Source organism: Macaca mulatta, chromosome 10 (genome assembly GCF_049350105.2).
Source record: "Macaca mulatta isolate MMU2019108-1 chromosome 10, T2T-MMU8v2.0, whole genome shotgun sequence".
NCBI classification, from domain to species: domain Eukaryota; kingdom Metazoa; phylum Chordata; class Mammalia; order Primates; family Cercopithecidae; genus Macaca; species Macaca mulatta.
In genome coordinates this window covers 19,682,695-19,705,992 of record NC_133415.1, presented here as the reverse complement: position 1 = coordinate 19,705,992, position 23,298 = coordinate 19,682,695, and the positions used below count along the sequence as shown (strand labels likewise).

Sequence of the window (23,298 nt, the reverse complement as noted above, 5' to 3'; positions counted from 1 at the left end):
TTTTAAGGACTGACTGACTTCCACTGCTGTTCCCAAGTTCTTCTATTCCCAACTCCCATAGACCGTAGAAGACCAACATTTGTGCCTGACTTCCTTCAGCTCTAGATAAGTCCCCGCGCCTCTTTATGGGACAAGACTTCAGTGTTCCTGCTGGTTCCAGCTCAGGGATGGCTTTTCTCATCCCTCTGCTAGTGCCAGTGCCTCATCTTTTTGAACTATGACACTAATCTTATTCCATCTACCCTTCTCTTGAAAATGCCTATTTTCTTCCAAGATCCAACTCCAGCATCTCTCTTCTGTGAATTACTTCTGTGCTGCCCTGATAACTAATAGCCACTTTTTCTTCAGTGCTTCCAGAGCCTTCTCTCCTTCTCTGGGTTGTCTTTCTTTCTTTCTTTCCTTTTTTAAGATGGAGTCTCGCTCTGTCGCCCAGGCTGGAGTGTAGTGGCACGATCTTGGCTCACTGCAACCTCCACCATCCGGGTTCAAGCAATTCTCTTGCCTCAGCCTCCTGAGTAGCTGGGATTACAGGTGCCTGCCACCACACCCAGCTAATTTTTGTATTTTTAGTAGAAACAGGGTTTCACCGTGTTGGCCAACCTGGTCTTGAACAGCAAGTTCATGGCAAAGCTGCAGCTATTAATTTATACTATTTGATATCATGATATTAGACTGTTTTTGACCTACAAAAGTAGCAATTTCAGGCTGGGCATGGTGGCTCATGCCTGTAATCCCAGTACTTTGGGATGCTGAGGTGGGAGGAACGCTTGAGGCCAGGAGTTTGAAACCATTGTGATCAACGTAGCCAGACTGTCTCTACCAAAAAACAAAATATAACTAATGTTTTGTAGTGACTTCTTGCAAAAGAAGTTAAAATTGGGAAGATCAGTGAAGCTGAGAACAAAGCCCATTTCAGGAGGGCTGATCCATGCCTAGTATTTTAACTGTGTTTTGAGTTTTTAAAATAAAGGGGATTTAGATTAATGACTCTGTTTCTTTTACAGTTTCTACACATCCAAAAGCCAGCTCTTTTGTAATAGTTTCACCCCACGAATAAAACTGGCAGGAAAGAAGGTAGGTTTTTATTTTTGTTAAGATGGTTTCTTACTATGTGGTCCAGTCTTATCTTGAGCTCCTGGACTCAAGCAATCCTCCTGTTTCAGCCTCCCAAAGTGTTGGGATTACAGACATGAGTCATTCTGCCCAGCCAAGAAGGTAGATTGCATTAATCAGCAGAGAGCCTTTGTGGACTGTCACACACTGATAGGGTTATTTTAGTCCTGAGGTACCCTCATCTTCCCCCATGGCCATGAACAGAGTTAAGAAATTCATCCCCAAACTTTATTTATTTATTTATTTATTTATTTATTTATTTATTTATTTATTTTTGAGACGGAGTCTCGCTCTGTCTCCCAGGCTGGAGTGCAGTGGCTGGATCTCAGCTCACTGCAAGCTCCGCCTCCCGGGTTCACGCCATTCTCCTGCCTCAGCCTCCCGAGTAGCTGGGACTACAGGCGCCCGCCACGTCACCCGGCTAGTTTTTTGTATTTTTTTTAGTAGAGACGGGGTTTCACCGTGTTAGCCAGGATGGTCTCGATCTCCTGACCTTGTGATCCACCCGTCTTGGCCTCCCAAAGTGCTGGGATTACAGGCTTGAGCCACCGCGCCTGGCAAAACTTTATAACTTTATATATTAGATAAATAAATAACAAGGCCAAAGCCAGACTGCGTGAAATACCTTTGGCAGAAATATGACCAAGACTAAGAGTTCATTTTTTGTTTTTCAAGAGTTCATTTTATGATGACATGACTGTTTTATTCAGATGCTGATGTCACTCAGATACCAGTGGGAATAAAGACAAAGATACAGATATGCATTGCAGCAAAGGGGAAATATGATAAAAAGGTCAGATCTTTTTTTTTTTTTTTTTGAGACGGAGTCTCGCTCGCTCTGTTGCGCAGGCTGGAGTGCAGTGGTGCAGTCTCAGCTCACTGCAAGCTCCGTCTCCTGGGTTTACGCCATTCTCCTGCCTCAGCCTCCCGAGTAGCTGGAACTACAGGCGCCTGCCACCTCGCCCGGCTAGTTTTTTTCTATTTCTTAGCAGTGACGGGGTTTCACCGTGTTAGCCAGGATGGTCTCTATCTGCTGACCTCATGATCCGCCCGTCTTGGCCTCCCAAAGTGCTGGGATTACAGGCTTGAGCCACCGCGCCCAGCCAAAAGGTCAGATCTTAGTATAAAGAAGTGAAAATTCTGGCTGAGTGCAGAGGCTCTTGCCTGTAACCCCAGTGCTTTGTGTGGCTGAGGAAGGAGGATTGTTTGAAGCCAGGAGTTTGAGACCAATCTGGGCAACAAATATAGTGAGACCCCATTTCTACAAAAACTAAAAAAGAATTAGCCAGGTAGGGTGGCGCATACCTGTAAGTCCCAGCTACTTGGGAGGCTAAAATGGGAAGATTGCCCGAGCCCAGGAATCCAATGCTGTGGTGAGCTATAATTGTAGCATCGCACACTAACCTGGGTGACTGAGATCTTGTCTCTAGAAACAAACAAACCAAGAAAATAAATGAAAATTGTAGCAAGAATGGGAGGTTTTTTTTTTTTTTTTTTTTTTTTGAGACAGAGTCTCGCTTAGTCGCCCAGGCTGGAGTGCAATGGCGCGATCTCGGCTCACTGCAAGCTCCGCCTCCCGGGTTCACGCCATTCTCCTGCCTCAGCCTCCCGAGTAGCTGGGACTACAGGCGCCCGCCGCCTCGCCTGGCTAATTTTTTGCATTTTTAGTAGAGACGGGGTTTCACCATGTTAGCCAGGATGGTCTCGATCTCCTGACCTTGTGATCCGCCCGCCTCGGCCTCCCAAAGTGCTGGGATTACAGGCGTGAGCCACCGCGCCCGGCCAAGAATGGGAGTTCTTGTTTTCTTCTTTCCAAAGAGGTTTAAAATATATTAATAATTATACCACATTTAAAATATATTAAAAATTATACCACATTTAAAATATATTAATAATTATACCACATGCTACAAAAAGTGTGGTGAAATTGACACTGGAGTACCTGGTTGGTGTATGTTACTTTTGCAAAGCATTTCAGCCTTGTGTATTGAGAGCAAATGTTTATGCTATTTGACCAGGCACTTCCATTTTGGGGCATGTGGTGTCAGGAAATAATTGAAGTGATTATATGCAAATACCTCTGGGTTTAGTTTTATTCATAATAGAAGTTGAAAACAATAGAGCAATGGCTGAACTATGAAATATCCACTTGATGGAATATATTTGCAACTGATAAAAATGCAGTTTTAAAGAACTTGAACAAGTGTTTTTTGTTGTTGTTGTTGTTTGTTTTTTTGAGATGGAATCTTGCTCTGTCTCCCAAGCTGGAGTGCAGTGGTGTGATCTCAGCTCACTGCAACCTCTGCCTCCCAGGTTCAAGCAATTCTCGTGCCCTAGCCTCCCGAGTAGCTGGGATTACAGGCACCTGCCACCACACCCGGCCTAATTTTTGTATTTTTAGTGGAGACAGGGTTTCACATGTTGGCCAAGTTTGTCCCAAACTCTTAATTTCAAGTGACCAGCCCACCTCAGCCTCCCAAAGTGCTGGGATTATAGGCGTGAGCCACTGCACCCGGCCAGAACTCGAACAAGTGGTTTTGATGTACTGTGAGAAGAAAAGCAGGCTGTTATGTTTGCAGTCCCCACACCCGAGTGCTTTCACCCCTCTGCCCTTTCCAGTAGAGCTGAATTCACTGAGGGTTGCTCCATTTGTGGCTGTGTGTCAGGGCCACTTCTTCCCTTTTCTTTTTTTAGCGGGGAGGGCTGTTAATGTTACTCTTCTAATAGGGGAAATACTAATTTGGAGCAAGCTGAGGACTCCTAGCATAAGCCATGTCAGATAGTGAAATGCTAGGAGATGGGATTCTGTCCAGAAAGGGCCTCTCTTGCCTTCACCACAAGCATTCTCAGCCAAGTAGAACATGGAAAAACTTCTCTGCACCATGATTATTTTATTTTGTTTTTTTGAGACAGAGTCTCTCTCTGTCATGCCCAGTGTAGTGGTGGGATCTCGGCTCATTGCAACCTCTGCCCCCTGGGTTCAATCATTTTTCGTGCCCCAGCCTCCCCAGTAGGTAGGACTACAGGTGCATGCCACCATGCCTGTCTAATTTTTTTTTTTTTTTTTTTTTTGAGATGGAGTCACTCTCTCTCTCTGGCCCAGGCTGGAGTGCAATGGTGCGATCTTGGCTCACTGCAACCCCTGCCTCCAGAGTTCAAGTGATTCTCCTGTCTCAGCCTCCCAAGTAGCTGGGATTACAGGATTACAGGCGTGCGCCACCATGTCCAGCTAATTTTTGTATTTTTTAAATTTTATTTTATTTTATTTTATTTTTTGAGATAGAGTTTCGCTGTGTCACCCAGGCTGGAGTGCAATGGCACGATCTCAGCTCACTGTAACCTCCGCCTCCTGGGTTCATGTGCCTCTCCTGCCTCAGCTTCCAGAGTAGCTGGGATTACAGGTGCCCACCACTGTGCCCAGCTAATTTCTTTGCGTTTTTAGTAGAGAAGAGGTTTCACCATGTTGGCCAGATTGGTCTTGAACTCCTGACCTCAGGTGATCCATCCATCTTGGCCTTCAAAAGTGCTGGGATTACAGGTGTGAGCCACTGCACCCAGCTAATTTTTGTATTTTTAGTAGAGATGGGGTTTCACCATGTTGGCCAAGCTGGTACTCCTGACAACCTCAGGTGTTCTGCCTGCCTCGGCTTCCCAAAGTGCTGGGATTACAGGCATGAGCCATTGTACCTGGCTACCATGATTATTTTAAAGAAGCAAGAGTTAATATTGTTGTGAAAGGTTTCAGGATCCTGAAAGATTACCAAAAAAAATTACATAAATAGAGATGGGGTCTCACTATGTTGCTCAGGCTAGTCTCAAACTCCTGGGCTCAAGCAGTCCTCCCGCCTTGGACTCCCAAGGTGCTGGGATTATAGGCGTGAGCCACTGTGCCTGGCCTTTATTTATTTAATCTGAAAAAGATTTTTAAGAAAATGTAAAAAGTGATAGCTTTATTAGTTTTTTCCTCTACCCTTGTACTTGATTTTGGCAAATTGGGTGATCTACAGAGTGCTCAGCTCTGGTAGGTGCAGGCAGACAGGTGAAAGCACCGTAGTGAAGGGGGAAGCATGCAGCGTTTGTGGTCAGGTGGGACCTAGCTGTGGTGGCACAAACACAACAGTGGATTGACCAAGAATCTAAAGATCTGGGCTTGAATTTTGGCTCTGCCACCTGCTGAATATGTGGCTTTGGGTAAAGTCCCTCATTCTCTCTGCAATTGAATATCCCCACTTGTAAGGAGTCCATTCCCTCACTGGACAGGGTTGTGAGAGTCAGCAAGATGTGATGTGAGAATAAAGGACCGTGGTAGGTAGGTGTCAGATGTTAGCTCCTGCCTTTCCATCAGTTACAGGCTCTCTACCCTGGGAGCAGCACATACACACTGTGCCTTGTGATAAGTTCTTTTCTAGCAAAGGAAGGAGTGATTAATTATCTATTTAATTTTTCAGCCTGCCTCTGAGAAAGCAAAAAATGGCCGTGATACATGTGAGTATTTTTTGAGATTTTTTTCCTTGCTTTTAAAAAAAGAGTCAGCTGGCCGGGTGCGGTGGCTCACGCCTGTAATCCCAGCACTTTGGGGGGCCAAGGTGGGTGGATCACCTGAGGTCAGGAGTTCAAGACCAGCCTTGCCAACATGGTGAAACCCTGTCTCTACAAAAATACAAAAAAATTAGCCGGGCATGATGGCGGGTACCTGTAATTCCAGCTACTCAGGAGGCTGAGGCAGGAGAATTGCTTGAACCCAGGAGGCAGAGGTTGCAGTGAGCCGAGATCACACCATTGCACTCCAGCCTGGGCGACAGAGCAAGACTCCGTTTCAAAAAAAAAAAAAAAAAGAGCATCAGCTTACCCATGACAACAAAACTATGTGAAGTCCCATAAAAAATCTGTGGAAAAGTCAGGAGACCTGAGTTCCCTTTGTGTCATGTTTGCAGGATCCCTTAATGACCTTATATTTTTTCCTGTCATCTGCAAAATGAAAAAAACTTGTTTTTCTTTTCCATCGGCCATTTGTAGGGATCAGGTAGAAAGTTTTAAACTACTAAACATATTAAGATGATTTATTTTAAGAAGGGTCACAAAAGGATGAAATGCTATCCACACCTTACCTTTATTTAGTGCTATACAGTTCTATATTGCTTTGACATATACGTCATTTAGTCTCAACTTGATGAATAGGTTGTTACCCCATTTTTTCATGGAGAGGGTGATCACCTGTACCTTGCAGATTCTGGTGAAGATTATCTGAAGGCATCTGTTTGAAATGTATTTGGATGACAATTTATATTATTTGTGTATTTCAGCTCTCAGGCATCTGTTTGAAATGTTTTTGATAACAATTTATGTTATTTGTGTATTTCAGCTCTCGGGAGTCCAAAAGAATCTGAGAACGCCCTTCCCATCCAAGTAGATTATGATGCCTATGACGCTCAAGTGTTCAGGCTGCCCGGCCCATCCCGGGCCCAGTGCCTCGCCACCTGCAGGTTTTCTGCCAGATTCACTTGGGGGTGCATATAAAAATTGTGTAGGAAAACCTGAAGTTCAGTAGTGGCCTCTAAGAGAGCAACCTTGAAAATCTTTTCTTGTTTTGTTTTGTTTCATTTTGGGTTTTTTGTTTGTTTTGTTTTGTTTTTTTGAGATGGAGTTTCGCTCTTGTTGCCCAGACTTGAGTGTAATGGTGCGATCTCGGCTCACCGCAACCTCCACCTCCCGAGTTCAAGCGATTCTCCTGCCTCAGCCTCCCAAGTTGCTGGGATAACAGGCGTGCGTCATCATGTCTGGCTAATTTTGTATTTTTAGTAGAGATGGAGTTTTTCCATGTTGGTCAGGCTGGTCTCGAACTCCCGACCTCAGGTGATCTGCCCGCCTCAACTTCCCAAAGTGCTAGGATTACAGGCATGACCCACTGTGCCCATCTCGTTTTGTTTTTTGAGATGGAGTCTCACTGTGTCGCCCAGGCTGGAGTGCAATGACACAATCTCGGCTCACTGCAACTTCTGCCTCCTGGGTTCAAGCAATTTTCCTGCCTCAGCTTCCTGAGTAGGTGGGATTAAAGGCACGCGCCACCACGCCCGGCTAATAATTATATTTTTTGTAGAGATGGGGTTTCACCATGTTGGTCAGACTGGTCTTGAACTTCTGGCCCCAAGTGATCCTCCTGCCTCGGCCTCCCAAAGTGCTGGGATTATAGGTGTGAGCCACCGTGCCTGGCCGGTTCTTATGGTCTTCTGAGCCAAGGGAAACAATTCACAAATTCCACAATCTTCCTCTCATCGGGCTGGCACTATCCTTGGACACAGCGTTTCTTTTAAGTTTATTACTCTGAGTGGGCAAGAACTTTTCTTTCTTTAAGTCCTGCTTTTAAAAATTCGCTGCCTGAGGCCGAGGTGGGCAGGTCACGAGATCAGGAGATCGAGACCATCCTGGCTAACATGGTGAAACCCTGTCTCTACTAAAAATACAAAAAAGTTAGCCGGGCATGGTGGCAGGCGCCTGTAGTCCCAGCTACTCGGGAGGCTGAGGCAGGAGAATGGCGTGAACCCCGGAGGCGGAGCTTACAGTAAGCCAAGATCACACCACTGCCCTCCAGCCTGGGCCACAGAGTGAGACTCTGTCTCAAAAAAAAAAAAAAAAAAAAGTGTGCTCTGTGGTGTTTTGGTCATATGGTAGTTGGTTTTTTTTTTGAGACAGGATCTCGTTCTGTCACCCAGGCTGTAGTGCAGTGTCACGATCATGGCTCACTGTAACCTCTGCCTCCTGGATCCTCTTGCCTCTGGCCTCCCAAGTAGCTGAGACTACAGGCATGCACCATCATGTCCAGCTAGTTTTTTAATTTTTTGTGGAGATGAGGTCTTACATATTGCCAGCTGGTCTCAAACTCCTGGTTGAAGCCATCTTCCTGCCTTAGTCTCCCAAAGTGCTGAGATTATAGGCATGAGCCACTGCACTCAGCCATGTGGTAGTTTTTAATTGTGATATAGTTAGATATACTAATCTATTCATTTCTGGGTCTTGTGTAAGAAAACATTCTCTACCCCAGAGTTAGAGGTGAATATTTCATATTTTCTTCTAATATTTTATAGTCTTGGGGGATTTTTGTTGTTGTTTTTGTTTTTGTTTTGAAATGGCGTTTTGCTCTGTCTGCTAGGCTGGAGTGCAGTGGTGCAATCTCTTCTCACTGCAGCCTCTGCCTCCTGGGTTCAAGCGATTCTTATGCCTCAGCCTCCCGAGTAACTGGGACTACAGGCATGCACCACCACACTCGGCTAATTTTTATATTTTTTAGTAGAGACGGGGTTTCAATATGTTGGCCAGGCTGGTCTCAAACTCCTGACTTCAAGTGGTCCACCCGCCTTGGCCTCCCAAAGCGCTGGGATTACAGACTGAGCCAGCGCACCCGGCCTCATCTTGGATTTTATGCTTATGTTTATATTATTTATGTCGACTTTCTTTTTTCATGAATGTGTGAAACAACTCTAGCTTCTATTTCTTTCCCTGTATACCAAATACTGTGAATCAATTTTCCAGATTTCTTTTTTCTTTTTTTTTTTTGAGAAGGAGTCTCGCTCTGTCACCCAGACTGGAGTGCAGTGGCGCGATCTCGGCTCACTGCAGGCTCCACCTCCCGGGTTCAATCCTTTCTCCTGCCTCAGCCTGCTGACTAGCTGGAACTACAGGCACCTACCATCACGCCCGGCTAATTTTTTGTATTTTTAGTAGAGCCCGGATTTCACCGTATTAGCTAGGATGCTCTCAATCTCCTGACCTTGTGATCCGCCCGCCTTTGCCTCCCAAAGTGCTGGGATTACAGGCGTGAGCCACTGCGCCCAACCAGTTTTCCAAATTTCTTTTTTTTTTTTTTTTTGAGATGGAGTTTTGCTCTTGTTGCCCAGGCTGGAGTGCGATGGCGTGATCTTGGCTCATCACAACCTCCGCCTCCTGGATTCAAGCGATTCTCGTGCCTCAGCCTCTTGAGTAGCTGGGATTACAGGCATGTGCCATCATGCCTGGCTAATTTTGTATCTTTAGTAGAGACGGGGTTTCTCCATGTTGATCAGGCCGGTCTCAAGCTCCCGACCCCAGGTGATCCACCCACCTTGGCCTCCAAAAGTGCTGGGATTACAGGCATGAATGACCGCGCCCGGCCAGATTTCTTAATTCTGTAGCTTTAAGCACAACTGAGTGGAATAATATTATGTCTCTTAATTTTGTGGCAAATGAACTTAGAGTGACCACATGATTGTTTTCTGTCCTTTTCCCTCATCCAGTCCTACCCAGAATGCTTAGAGCTCAGAATTAAGTGCTGTCAGCAGCCTCTCTCCTGTGTGTGGATGCTGCTTAGGGGCTCAGTAAGAGCTACTGAGGGGCTTTTCTTTGTAGTCTTTAAAAATGCTCTCATAGTTCAAAATTGGTTTTCTTTTGTCTAATCAAAGATGACAAGACCTTGTGGTACCCAGGTTGTGTGGTCTCTGAAGGCACAAATTGTGTCTTAATTGGTGCTCTACCTTTACACATGGCTAAGCATATACTGGTGTTTAAATATTTACTGTGGAAAGAACAAACATGTAGTCAGCACTTTGAATCAGTTTTCAGGCTCCGTTTAAGCTCTTACTAAAAAAATCCTTGCAGGAGGAAAGGGAGTAGCTCTGATGCCACAAGGGCAGCCCTGTTGGTGGGCTTACTCTTTCGTTCTGAGCTTTTGCATCTCTATAGGGCTTTTCTCCTTTTGATCCTTTTTCCTGTTGCTTTTAGAGGTTTTCCCCTTAGGGAATTTTATGTTTTAATAAGGATATATATATATGTTGTGTGTGTGTATATATATAATATATACATATGATATATATAAACTCTTATTAGGAAATGTTCAGACATGCTCAAATAGAGACTACTATTATGAACATTTATCACCATGTTGTCAGTCTTGTTTCATCACCTCTCCCACATTTAAATTTTGGATGGAGTATTTTAAAAACAAATCCCAGGATTGGCAGGGCACAGTGGCTCACGCCTGTAATCCCAGCACTTTGGGAGGCCAAGGCAGGTGGATCACTTGAGGTCAGGAGTTTGAGACCAGCCTGGCCAACATGGTGAAACCCAGTCTCTACTAAATATACAAAAAAATTACCCAGGTGTGGTGGCGGGCGCCTATAATCCCAGCTGCTTGGGAGGCTGAGGCAGGAATATCGCTTGAACCCAGGAGGTGGAGGCTTCAGTGAGCTGACATTGCGCCACTGCACTCCAATCTGGGTGACAGAGTGAGACTCCATCTCACAAAAACAAACAAATCCCAGGCAGCCTGTATTTTTTTTTCAATAGTGCGTACTTCAGCGTAAGTTTCTTTCTTTTTTTACATGTTATTTATTTATTTAGTGTCACCCAGTCTGGCACAAAGCTGATTAGTATACATTTCAACAAATAAGAATTAAAAAAACCAAAATATCGCAGTACCATTATCATTGGTAACAAAATAAACACTAATCCCTAAATGCCCTCTAATAGCCAGTGCATGCTCAGTTTTCTGAATTGCCTCAAAAATGTGCTTTTGCAGTTAGTTTGAAATGGGACCTAAACAAGATCCACTTTTTGCATTTGGTTATAATGTCTTTTGTGTGTGTGTGTGACAGTAGAATGCCTTGCTTTCTACATTTGGCTGATTGTTGCCTTGTAATGTTTAAGTTTTCCTCTATTCTGCAAATTCCCTGTAAAGTGGCAATTATCTCTGGAAGCTTGATTAGATTTAGATTCAAATTTGAGGGTGAGAACACTTCTCAGGCACTGTGTACCTTCTCCCACATCACATCCTGTCTCTCTTCTCATTCTGTTTTTAGTGATGTGAGATTAATCAGTGGGATCAGGTGGGGTCGGCCTGGAGCAGTCCTTTCTTTACAACTATGATCCTAGAACTTTGGCCGCATAATGTCTGTCATTTCTCCCCTTTCTTATATAACATCTCAAGCTGTTAAGGGTAAAGTACCACATATAGGTTTCCTGCTTGTAGATCACACTGGGGATTTTTGTTATTGGGTTCCCATGTGGCTTGGGCTGGTGATGGGTTTTAGAGTTTTAACTTGAGGTAGGACAGCATCCCTCGCTTGATGGTAACTTTTTGTCTCTTGCCTGGCAGGTCTGTGCGAGAGCGAGAGAATCACAGTCGAAAGAGTGCCAGCTCCTGTGATGTTTCATCCAGCCCTTCCCTACCAAGCCACACACTACCCACTGAGGAAGTGAGGAGCCAGGCTTCTGATGACAGCTCCCTGGGCAAGAGCGCCAACATCCTGATGATCCCACACCCCCACCTGCACCAGTATGAAGTCAGCAGCTCCTTGGGATACACCAGCACTCGAGGTAAGAGTGCTGAAGCACAGACCGAGCCAGGGACATCTTTCTTAATACAGTGGGTGACTGGAGTTGGGAGGGTTGGTCAGAGGTGGGGTGTAAATCCCACATCTTAATTATTTCTTTGCCAGTGCAGTAGGTACAAATCACTTTAGCTGTTAGCTATATGTATATTATACTTTTTTTTTTGGTGACAGAACACCCAGGCTACAGTGCAGTGGTGCAATCACAGCTCACCTCAGTGTGGCCTTGAACTCCAGGACTTAATCGATCCTCCCTCCTCAGCCTCCCAAGTAACTGGGACTATAGGCATGCCACCACACCCAGCTGATTATTACATTTTTTTGTAGAGATGGGGTTTCACCATTCCCAGGCTGGTCTTGAACTCCTGGGCTCAAGGGATCCACCCATTGGCCTCCTAAAATGCTGAGATTACAGGCATGAACCAATGTTACTGCACCCTGCCTCTATTATACTATTTTTTGTTTAGCCTTTCTTCATCCATCATTTAACTATATACCTTTCCATATATTAATAGAAAGCTTTTCTTAGGCCTAGGGTCAAAAGGGTTTATTTCCTTATCATTTCCATTTATGCCATACATAAAACAACCTCTGTCTTATGTTGCATTTTAGTTTCTCACTTACTGGTCCAGCACAGTGACTCACACCTGTAATTCCAGCACTTTGGGAGGCCAAGGCGGATGAATCACTTGAGGTCAGAAGTTTGAGACCAGCCTGGTCAACATGGTGAAACACTGTCTCTACTCAAAATACAGAAATTAGCTAGGCATGGTGGCAGGTGCCTGTAATCCCAGGTACTCAGGAGGCTGAGGCAGGAGAATCACTTGAACTTGGGAGGTGTAGGTTGCAGTGAGCCGAGATTGCACCACTGCACTCCAGCCTGGGTGACAGAGGGAGACTCCATCTCAAAAAAAAAAAAAAAAGTTTTTCACTTACTGGTTTTCTTTTTTTTAACTTTTATTTGCATTTATTTTGTGCTGAATTTATTCCCATACTATCAGTTTTTGTTTCTTCAATTTTTTTCTTTTTTTTTTTTTCTTTTCTTTTTTTCTGAGACCGAGTCTCACTCTGTTGCCCAGGCTAGGGTGCAGTGGCATGATCTCGGCTCACTGCAACCTCTGCCTCCTGGGTTCAAGTGATTGTTCTGCCTTAGCCTCCTGAGTAGCTGGGATTACAGGCACACGCCACCACACCAGCTAATTTTTGATTTTTTTTAGTAGAGATGGGGTTTTGCCATGTTGGCCAGGCTGGTCTCGAACTCCTGGCCTCCAGTGATACACCCACCTCGGCCTCCCAAAGTGCTGGGATTACAGGCATGAACCACCGTGCCTGGCCTTGGGATATCTTTTTCTTCTGTGCAATGTCCTCTTCTGGTTTAGGAATAATGTGTTCCTTTTCCATGAGGATCATCTTGGTGTGGCAGGAGGAGCTCATGTATGGGTTAATCTGACCATGAGCTCTTTACATCAGGCAGCACATCTTGGGTGCTTTGTTCACCTGGACATGCTCAATGACCAGAGAATCTGCACCTAAACCCTTCAGTTCAGCATGACTGTGCATTTTTAAGCACAGTCTGTGCTTAATTCTGTACTGTTTTTTGGCCACTGACCCCGTGTGCAACCATGCTGTTTGGCCTGGGACCACCTACTATCTCCATCATTGTAGTGTGGAAATGGTACACATTGTTTCTGTAAAGCAACGTTTCCTTTTTTTTTTTTTTTGAGATGGAGTTTCACTCTTGTTGCCCAGGCTGGAGTGCAGTGGCACAATCTTGGCTCACTGCACCCTCCACCTCCCGGGTTCAAGCACTTCTCCTGCCTCAGCCTCCCAGGTAGCTGGGATTACAGACATGTGCCACCACACCCAGCTAATTTTGTCTTTTGAGTAGAGATGGGGTTTCACCATGTTGGTCAGGCTGGTCTCAAACTCCTGACCTCAGATAATCTGCCCACCTCAGCCTCCCAAAGTGCTAGGATTACAGGTGTGAGCCACCGCACCTGGCCAAAGTGACATCTTTCATATACTTGGTGGCTTTTTGTATATGCATACCCTTGATGGCCTGAGCAGTTTCATGGGTCGTTTCTTTTTTTTGTTTGTTTGTTTTGAGACAGGTTCTCACTCTGTGGCCCAGGCTGGGGTGCAGTGATACAGTCTTGGCTCACTACAGCCTCAACCTCCTGGGCTCACGTGATCTTCCCACTTCAGTCTCCCAAATAGCTGGAACTACAGGTGTGCACCACCACACCTGGCTAGTTTTTAAAGTTTTTGTAGGAACGGTCTAAGTCTGTTTGCCAGGCTGGTCTTGAACTCTTGGGCTCCAGTGATCTGTCCACCTTGGTCTCCCAAAATGCTGGGATTACAGGAATAAGCTACTGTACCTGGCCTGTACTCATCTTTTTTTTTTTTTTTAATTGGGTTTTTCTCTTTTATTTCCTTAATAAGTAACTAGACTATGTTCTTTTTTATTTTGTAAGTTAGAGCATCAATTCATTAATTTACAATGAACAGTAAAACTTTTATGGAAATCTGAACATTCTCTTCTTTCCTGCAAAGTAACTTGAGGAATGAAATACAGTATTACAATGTATGAGGTTCTGTGCTAGGCACTGGGTAGATAATGATGGCCAAGACAAATTCCTTGGAGTTTGCATCTGCTGGACCCACTTTTTCATCTAGGTGATTGCTTAGTGAATATGGGATGCACACAAGAAGAGTTGGTTGTGGATTTCAGTTCTTTGATCCACTCAGGCATGCTGTCTCTGTCTCCATAATGGGACCTGTCTGCCATTGCGCCAGACGGGTGGAGTCTAAATATCATACCATCTCCTTGCCTGGTCAAGGCTGGAGGCGTCCATTTCTTCATTCTTTTTTTCTCAGTAATTTTTTTTTTAGCATAATACCATTTGATTGCTTACTCATGTCCCAGCCCACTAAGTCAATGGAGGGTCTATTGATCCACTCAGTCATTCAGGAACTCAGGTTCCTTCCATCCTGGGATGCCATAATTATGAACCTAGGTTTCCACAAAGGGAAAAAGAATGCACATCATTCGTGGAGATAATTGTGGCCCAGGCCTGGATTTGAAGCATATCATTTCTACCTGTGGTCTGCTGGCCGGAACTAAGTCATTTGACTTTATTGCAAAGAGGCTGGGAACTATAGTCTTGTGTCCAGTAGGAAAATCAAATGGGTTTATAGTGAAGATACTGACTAGCTCTGCCAAGATCTGCCCTTCTGGTTACCACATAGCTGTTTTTATTGTTCCTCCCTCTTAGAGAATATACTCGTTCCTTTCCCAAGGGAGACAACTCAAGTCCCATCATTCAGTCATTGCTTCCAGCTCAAAGTTCAGGATCTCTAGGCAGTGTCCTTCCCATCAGATTTGGTTGTGACTTCATTGTGCCAGTAATTTAGAACCAAAACTCCCTTCTCCCAAGTATTTAAAAGCAAACAAATGGAAACGTACTTCATTTCTTTATAGTTTGACAGTTTTACTAATTTCTCTCACTCCCTGACATTTATGATGCCCAAGATTCTTGTCAGCCTTGGCTTATCAGTCTACCTAGTTCTGGTTTCACTGTGGTTCTGTGGTTTTTCTTTGTGACTCAACTCCATGATAACTGGCAGATGTCCTGGAGAACATGATGGAGCCACCACAGCGAGACTCCAGTGCACCAGGGAGGTTCCACGTTGGCAGTGCAGAATCCATGCTGCATGTTCGACCTGGTGGATACACGCCCCAGAGAGCACTGATTAACCCCTTCGCTCCCTCTCGAATGCCCATGAAGCTTACGTCCAACAGAAGGCGCTGGATGCACACTTTTCCTGTGGGTAAGTGTGTTGCTTAAGAGAGAGTCTTGGACTAGGAACTCCTAGCCCTGGTCTTCAGTGTCGGTCACCCATGTGTCCTTGGTCAGGTGCCTGTGTTACTCCACCAGTAAGATGGGATAACCATGCCCACTTTGGCCATCCTAGGGGTTCTTGTAAAGATCCTTGAAGATGCACTTGGGAATAGGCTTTGTAACTAATTAGCTTTATAAACCTGAGGGCTTTTTTGTTTGTTTGTTTCAGCTTTTTTTTTTTTTCGAGACAGGGTCACTCTCTAGTTGCCCAGGCTGGAGTGCAGTGGTGCGATCTCAGCTCACTGCAGCCTCAACCTTCGGGGCTCAGGTGATGCTGCCACTTCAGCCTCCCAAGTAGCTGGGACTACAGGCATGTGCCACCATGTCTGGCTAGTTTTTTGTGTTTTTAGTAGAGACAGGGTTTCACCATGTTGCCTGGGCTGGTCTTGAACTCCTGGACACAAGCAATCTGCCCACCTTAACCTCCCAAAGGGCTGGGATTATAGGTGTGAGCCACCGCATCTGGCTCTTCGTTTCTACTTGAGAGGAACTATGCATTGCCACCTGCTTTCTTTCCTAAGTTGGATGTCCCTCATTCTTGTTCATTCTTTCTTCTCTTAGCTCTCTTGGATACTAATATCCTGTCTTGGTTACAAGGAGTTATGTTATTTTGTTTTCTCTTAGGTGTCTCTGACAACTGAAAAAAAAATTTTCACCCAAACTCACTTTTTCCTAGTCCGTTCTTTTTTATCTATATTCCGTTCTCAAGAAGACAGTAAGGTTTTCTCAAGCTGTGGCTAAAGTTAAACTTTAGCTTAATGGGCTGTCATTGAGCTGGAAAGGAACAAATGCATTAAACTCCAGGATTTTGTGTGTGTGTGTGTGTGTGTGAGACAATGTCTTACTCTGTTACCCAGGCTGGAGTACAGTGGCGTAATCTCGGATACCTGTAGTCTCTGCCTTTTGGGTTCAAGCGATTCTCCTGCCTCAGCCTTCCAAGTAGTTGGGATTACAGGAATGCACCACCACGCCTGGCTAATTTTCGTATTTTTAGTAGAAATGGGGTTTCACCATGTTGGTCAGGCTGGTCTCGAACTCCTGGTCTCAAGCAATCCACCCGCCCCCAGCTTCCCAATTTGCTGGCATTACAGGTGTGAGTCACCGTGCCTGGCGAAATTTTTATTTTATTTTTTTCATGGAAACCATCCTGCTGAATACCTGGAAATGCCTGTTTTCTTTTGTACTTGTCTTTAATATTTGAAAGTTAAATCAGTGAGAAATAGATCTGAATAATTTGACTGTAACTGGGGGTCATGCTTAAACCCCGTTTTGCCCCCTTATCTCTGCTGTAATCAGTCACACTCCTTGTTTCTTTCTGTGTCCTTTCCCCTCCATTATTATCTCCACTGGTTCCCTTCTAGGTCACTTAGAACTCTTGGTGTTTCTTCAGTGACCTTCAGCTTTTCATGCTTTTGTGCTTCTCCTCCTCCCACTCTTCATGTACACTTTATTGGAACCATGTTCTGCAAACAGTTTGCTTTGCTTCTTCCTCCTCTTTAGCTGGCCTTTCGGTAGCCAACGCCCTCCTTCATTAGGCTCCCCTATCTTCTTCATTCCTATCCTCAGAGGCTCTCTTCCTTCTTGGCTAATCTTGTGGTCTCCTGCATGTTTTGCCTCTTGTGGGTTTGGAGTTTCACAGGTATCATTTCATCTACGCAGGTGCCCTCTTCCTTCAACCGCTGTTAACTTTGTTGAACACTTAGCTCTTCAACTTCTCTTTCCCTAGGAAGCCTCGTTTTGTAGACTTGACTAATTCTAATTTATCTCCTACTCTGCCTTTTTTGCACTTAAACATCTTCTGCTTCTTAGAATCACAGTTGTTACTCTGCTAGGTATTAACAGAGTCATTTGGTGTTTCACTTGTATTTCCCTCTTACTGAGTTTGTGTTAGCCCTCCTGGCAAGGGTCCATGCCTCCTATACTTGTATATTTCACTGTGGTGACTCAGTTGACACACATGAGACAGAATATCCTAAAATTTTCTTAACAGATTAGACAGGATGATAAAGGCCCGGCCCCTTAGTAGGATGGGTCCCGCTCAGAAGAGCAGGTGTCCTCTGGGAGCCAGAGGGTCCCTTGTATAACGTTCTTCTGTGGTGTGTTCTTCTTTCAATCTCACCAGCATCTGTATCCCAGTAGCTGGAAAGAAGGGAGAGTATAGTTAAGTGCACAGCACTAGCTATCAGGTGGGAATGATGCTCAGTGGTTCTTTATCTGGGTAGGACCATCCGGAGAAGCCATCCAGATCCACCACCAGACCCGACAGAATATGGCGGAGCTGCAAGGCAGTGGGCAGAGGGACCCAACTCATTCCTCTGCAGAGCTGCTGGAGTTAGCATATCATGAAGCTGCTGGAAGGTGAGGATGTGCACAGGGCTCTGGAAGGTAACCTGAGAACACTCTCCAGCATCCAGGACAATGTGCAGAACAGACTATTGACAAAATGTTTAGAAGACTTGAAAAGACGGTATGAGATCAGGGCCTTCCTTTGTTGCCCAGTGTCATTCCCTTCACTTGGTGAAGGGCAAAGCAAACAGCCTGACATTTTTGTCTGAGATGTTACCTAGGCCCTGTTTTAGGTTTATCTTGAATCCAAAACACACTTTGTAAACCTCAAACGTGGGTTTTTCTAAACCTCAGTCAAAGATGAATCCGAGAGAGGAAATTCTTTGGATTTGGAATGCTGGGACAGGAGATTCATGCTGTGTGTTTTGGGCAACCTCTCTATGACTTTTGTCATTTTGGTTATTCAGAAATAAATCCCACTGTTGAGTTTAGAAGAAGTTAATGCTAAGAGCAATGGAAATGAAGGTTTATGTTTATAGAAAAACTCTTTTTGAACCAAAGCTCTGAATGTGTTACGAGCATCTAATGAGAGTCAGTGTAGGAGGAAAGTCATTTAAGCCTCGACAGGCATGAGCCTGGGTTACACCTGGACTCACTATTCCTCTTGCTTTAGAAAACACTTTGCAAAGTGCGGTCTTTGGCCCCTTTCAGTCACCTTGACACCCTAGGGGATAGATAAGGGATATGGGGAGGGCATGACCTTCTTAACCAGATGAACTCAGGTCCATATATTCAAGCACCTCACACCCATCCTTGTTTGTAAGAGGGAGGCATGGGGCAGACAGGGTGGGTGGTCTAGCTTGGTGGTGGGAAAGCAGCCGGGGTGCCAGGGTCACAGGAAACCAGCACTGACACACAAACCAAACACTGTGGCCTGGTGGCTTAAGATAAGGATTCCAGTGGCTGCCAGCTTGAGTGGCTGAATATTCAGGCCTGATTTTTATGAACCTACCCCCCACCCCCGGGATATAGGGTGAGCAGGAAAAAGAGATGATGATCTACATTAAGCCAGGTGGCTGGGCTCTGTTCTCTGCAGGCACAGCAATTCCCGCCAGCCTGGTGACGGCATGTCCTTCTTGAACTTCAGTGGAACAGAAGAACTTTCTGTCGGTCTGCTTAGCAACAGTGGTGCAGGTAACCAATCCAAGAGGTAATAGAGTTGGGATGTTTAGATCAGGCTCACATCTAGAAATGACACAGGGCCAGAAAAGCCGGGCCATGTCTATTTTGGGATCATTTCAGCCACACTTTTGGGTGACCTATTTAGAAGCAGTGCTCTATAATGCATGGAATTATAAAATGGGCTGCACGTTACATTTTTAGCTGAGAACATGTTGGTCAAGCCACATTTATCATCATTCTGTCACGGAGTCGTGATTGAGGGCTGCTTAGGAGCATGTTGAGGGCAACACCACGGACAGAGCTGGAGTGGTCTGTCCTCTAGAGGGGCTTTTGGTTGTCAGGGGCAATGGGGGGCAAACCCACCTCCATAACTGGAGAGACCCAGAGGAGAACAATATGTGTCCAGTTTTAAGACCAGAAAAGAGAAGGGTTGCGTAGTTGCTTAGAGAAGTGAGCATGCACCAGGACTGGGCGCAGTGGCTCATGTCTGTAATCCTAACACTTTGGGAGCCTGAGGTGGGTGAATCACTTGAGGTCAGGAGTTCGAGACCAGCCTGGCCAGCATGGTAAAACCCCATCTCTACCAAAAACACAAGAAAATTAGCCAGGCATGGTGGCACACACCTGTAGTCCCAGCTATTGGGAAGGCTGAAGCAGGAGAATCTATTGAACCTGGGAGGCAGAGGTTGTAGTGAGCCAAGATTGTGCTGTTGTACTCCAGCCTGGGCTACACAGCGAGACTCCATCTCAAAAAAAAAAAAAGAGAAGTGACATGTACCAAAGACTTGAAGGGTAGAATTTGGTTGGGTAGACAGTTAGAAGGTGAAGTTTCAGGGTGGATGGGGGAAGCAGTATGAAATTGGTTTGGTATGATACTTTGGTTTTATGCTTTTTGGAAATACTTTTATATCTATTGTCTTATCTGATCACCCCAGAGGGTGATCAAAATATATTTAAGTTATTAAATATATTTTGTACATGGGCAACTTAATGTCCAAAGAAGTAGAAATATTAAACTAACCTCTCAAACCAATAGCCAGGTATCCTGACTCAGGCTGCTGTCCTCTTTTCATGACATTGTTCAGAGTACCTTTAAGGGGTAGGGTAACATGAGCTTGGATCAGTACGGGCAGCATTTGTGGAGCCTCAGAGGACAGATATTGTACAAAATGAGTGTGAAAAACATTAAAACATTAAAAAAATTGGGCTACTATGTTATGCTTTAGTGTTCTGTAAGCTAACTTGAATTTCTAAAATGTAGCTTAAGAAAGGTGTCATTACTGGGCACGGTGGCTCACATCTGTAATCCTCGCACTTTGGGAGGCCGAGGCGGGTGGATCACCTGAGGTTCGAGACCAGTCTGGTCAACGTGGTGAAACCCCATCTCTACTAAAAATACAAAAATTAGCCAGGTGTGGTGGCATCCCAGCTGCTTGGGAGGTTGAGGCAGGAGAATTGCTTGAACTTGGGAGGCAGAGGTTGCAGTGAGTCGAGATTGTGCCACTGCATTCCAGCCTGGGCGACAGAGCAAGACTTTGTCTCAAAAAGAAAAAAAAGAAAGGTGTCGTGAAAATGAAGTTATATCAAGTTGGTTGATGATATTTTCTTTTATTCATTGGTAGGTTCATCCAACAATACTCCTAGAGGCCTATGTCTAAGGCTAGGAAACTGGATTGGCAGTAAGAGAATCCCTAAATGATTATTATTTCATTTATTAATTCATTAACATATTTTTTTGGTTAACCTACTCACCAGCATTAATTTATTTTAGATGAGAAAACACATTGAATAAAAATGTAGGGATAGGAAGACACTGTGTCCCTGTACTCAGAGGGCTGAAAATGTTACCTCTGGCTGCCAGATTATTTGAAAGTACCTTCAGGAGGTTAGAGAGGCAGTGTTTCTATTGCTTTGCTATGCCAAAGAGTCATTTTTAGGAATGCAGAGTTTGAGCCTCCCAGGCTGTTTGGGGTACAGTTGCACCGAGGAGGGCTACTCTGGGACTCATTGGACTGTACTTGAACTAGTTTCACTGGTTAACTGAAGCAGGGGGAATTACAGGTTCTGATAGTAGCAGCACCAGAATGTACCCAGGTAGTCTTGGAAGTTGTTTGGGGCCTGGGATAGCTCAGGTAGACCAGTTAATTCCCCAGAAAATTTGTTTTAGAATTTTAAAATCATTTTGGGGAAAAGAAGTTTCAAAGAATCTTTATTTGGGGATGGTTGTGGAAGATTTTAACATGACACCATTGTGTGAGCTAAGGGTTCCCTGGCATACTCAAGTTGGAAAAGCATTTGCTGTAACCTGAAGCTCTGGCTCAGCCTTCTCTTGGGCTTCTGAGCTGTAGGTGTGTCCACCTGATGGACCTCTCTGCTCAGATGGTCCCCAAGTACCTCATCCTTAATGCATTGACAGCCAAACTCATATCTCCCTGTTCCCCAGCCCATGCCTCCTCTTCTGCTCCTCCTTTCTTCTGACTGGCTCCTCACTTCCATTCTCACTGCATTGTTCGCACTCCTGTCATTTGTGGCCAGGATTATTGCAGTAGCCTTCAAAATGATCTTCCTGCTCTGTTCTCATCCCTTCTGATTTGTAGTCCGTACTGTCACTGATGTTTCCAGATGCAGATCTGATCAGCCACTCCTTCCCACATGTAAACCCTTCCATGGCTCTTCATGGCTATGGTGTTGATCATCACCTGGCTCCTGTCTGTGCTTGTATCTTCACCTGCCTCCTCTTCCACATGGTACTGCAGGTAGAAAGAGTGCAGGCTCCAGGATCTTAGGGCATGAGGCCTGACTCCACGTCATGAGCACTGAAGCCCTCAGGCCAGTTACTACACTAATTTCTGGGTATCTCAGTGTCTTCATCATGAAGAGATTGACTTTTTTTTTTTTTTTGAGAAGGATACTTACTGTCACCCAGACTGGAGTGCAGTGGTGCGATCTCAGCTCTCTGCAACCTCTGCCTCCCGGGTTCAAGTGATTCCCCTGCCTCAGCCTCCCAAGTGGCTGGGAGTACAGGTGTGCACTACCACCCCCAGCTAATTTTTATATTTTTAGTAGAGATGGGGTCTTGCCATGTTGGCCAGGCTGGTCTCAAACTACTGGCCTCATGTGATCTGCCCATCTCAGCCTCGCGAAGTGCTGGGATTACAGGCATGAGCCACCACACCTGGCTGGAGATTGACTATTAAATGTGATAATCCACATACATTCTTAGGACAGTGCTGACATCCGTGGTGAGCACTCAACAAGTAGGAGCTGTTGTTGTTGTCATTACAATAACATATTTTGTATTCCAGGCATTTCTTGTGCCTCCTGAAAAGAACTGTGTCCTCGTGTTCCTTTGCATAGATAAGTTCCTCTCTATAGAATATGCTTCTTCCCTGTCTTTAACCCCTGATTCTGACTGGCAGGCATCAACTCAGTCTTTATGATTCAGCTCCAACAATACCTCTTCTTTGAAGCCTGCCCTTTCCTTCCCATGTCCTCCCAGAATGTGTTAGGCATGTTTCCACACAGCTTCATATGCATAACCCAATTGTACAACTTGGCATGTCATGATCCCACTGCTTGTTTCCATGTCTGTCTCCTCAGTAGACTGAAAGCGCTTATCTTTATTCATTTTCTCCACTCAATGTTTAACACATTTATGGACAAATGAATTTATATTTCCAAGACCAAGCTGCCATATGTGAGAAAAATTTGAATAACACACAAAATTATTGTTTAATTGGTATGCGAGTATTTAATTATACAGAGTCTTTTTTTTTTTTTTTAGAGACAAGGTCTTGCTCTGTTGTCCAGGCTAGAGTACAGTAGCATGATCTCACTGCAGCCTCACCTTTTGGGATGCTTTCACCTCAGCATCCCAAATTGTTGGGACTACAGGCACATACCACCACACCTGGCTTAATTATGTGTGTGTGTGTGTGTGTGTGTGTGTGTGTGTGTGTGTGTGTGTGTATATATATGCCCTGAATGTTTGGCGTCTCATAGATGGTGGGGGCTCCTGGGGTTGTTTTTTAGTCAGAGTGATACTGTGAAGTGGGGTCATCTTTTCCCTTTCCCAGTCCCCTTATATAACCAATAGCATGTGTTTTCAAAGGGGTTAGTGGTCATCAAGAGGTGATCTATAGCCACATGGGAACTGGACTCCCATCTTTGACCTTATGCCACCTGATCAATTATGTTAATGAGCCACTGAACGAAATTAGATAAAATTATTCAAATTTTAATAACCATATATCGCACATTAATTGGTTATAACCATATGCAAAACCAACCAATTAATGTCAGATCTTCAGGATATATCCATAGTCTTACTTCCATCAGTCTCAGCCTGGCGTAAGGTGCCATCATCTTTTGCCTGGATGTGGTAGCCTGTTACCTGGTCTTGGCTTCCTCCCTTGCCCTTCCATATCGTTTATTTTCAACACAACAAATCAGAGTGA

The 23,298-nt window shown here is 44.8% G+C and overlaps 1 protein-coding gene across 50 annotated transcripts in view; it reads left to right on the top strand.

Moving 5' to 3' along the window:
• DEPDC5 (DEP domain containing 5, GATOR1 subcomplex subunit) overlaps nt 1-23,298 on the top strand; it is a 166,113-nt gene that overhangs the window by 50,225 nt on the left and 92,590 nt on the right. For 36 of the 50 annotated variants that reach the window (XR_013399211.1, XR_013399209.1, XR_013399222.1 and 33 more), the window contains exons 18-24: nt 1,005-1,074; nt 5,562-5,598; nt 6,476-6,596; nt 11,237-11,457; nt 15,099-15,302; nt 17,596-17,731; nt 18,756-18,853. Coding sequence is in view for 23 of the 50 variants with exons in the window: in XM_077949893.1 (XP_077806019.1) it covers nt 1,005-1,074; nt 5,562-5,598; nt 6,476-6,596; nt 11,237-11,457; nt 15,099-15,302; nt 17,596-17,731; nt 18,756-18,853 (887 nt within the window). In the remaining 27 variants the exon portion in view is untranslated. The remainder of the gene's footprint in view (nt 1-1,004; nt 1,075-5,561; nt 5,599-6,475; nt 6,597-11,236; nt 11,458-15,098; nt 15,303-17,595; nt 17,732-18,755; nt 18,854-23,298) is intronic. The other 14 variants (XR_013399213.1, XR_013399214.1, XR_013399232.1 and 11 more) reach the window with 1 other exon arrangement.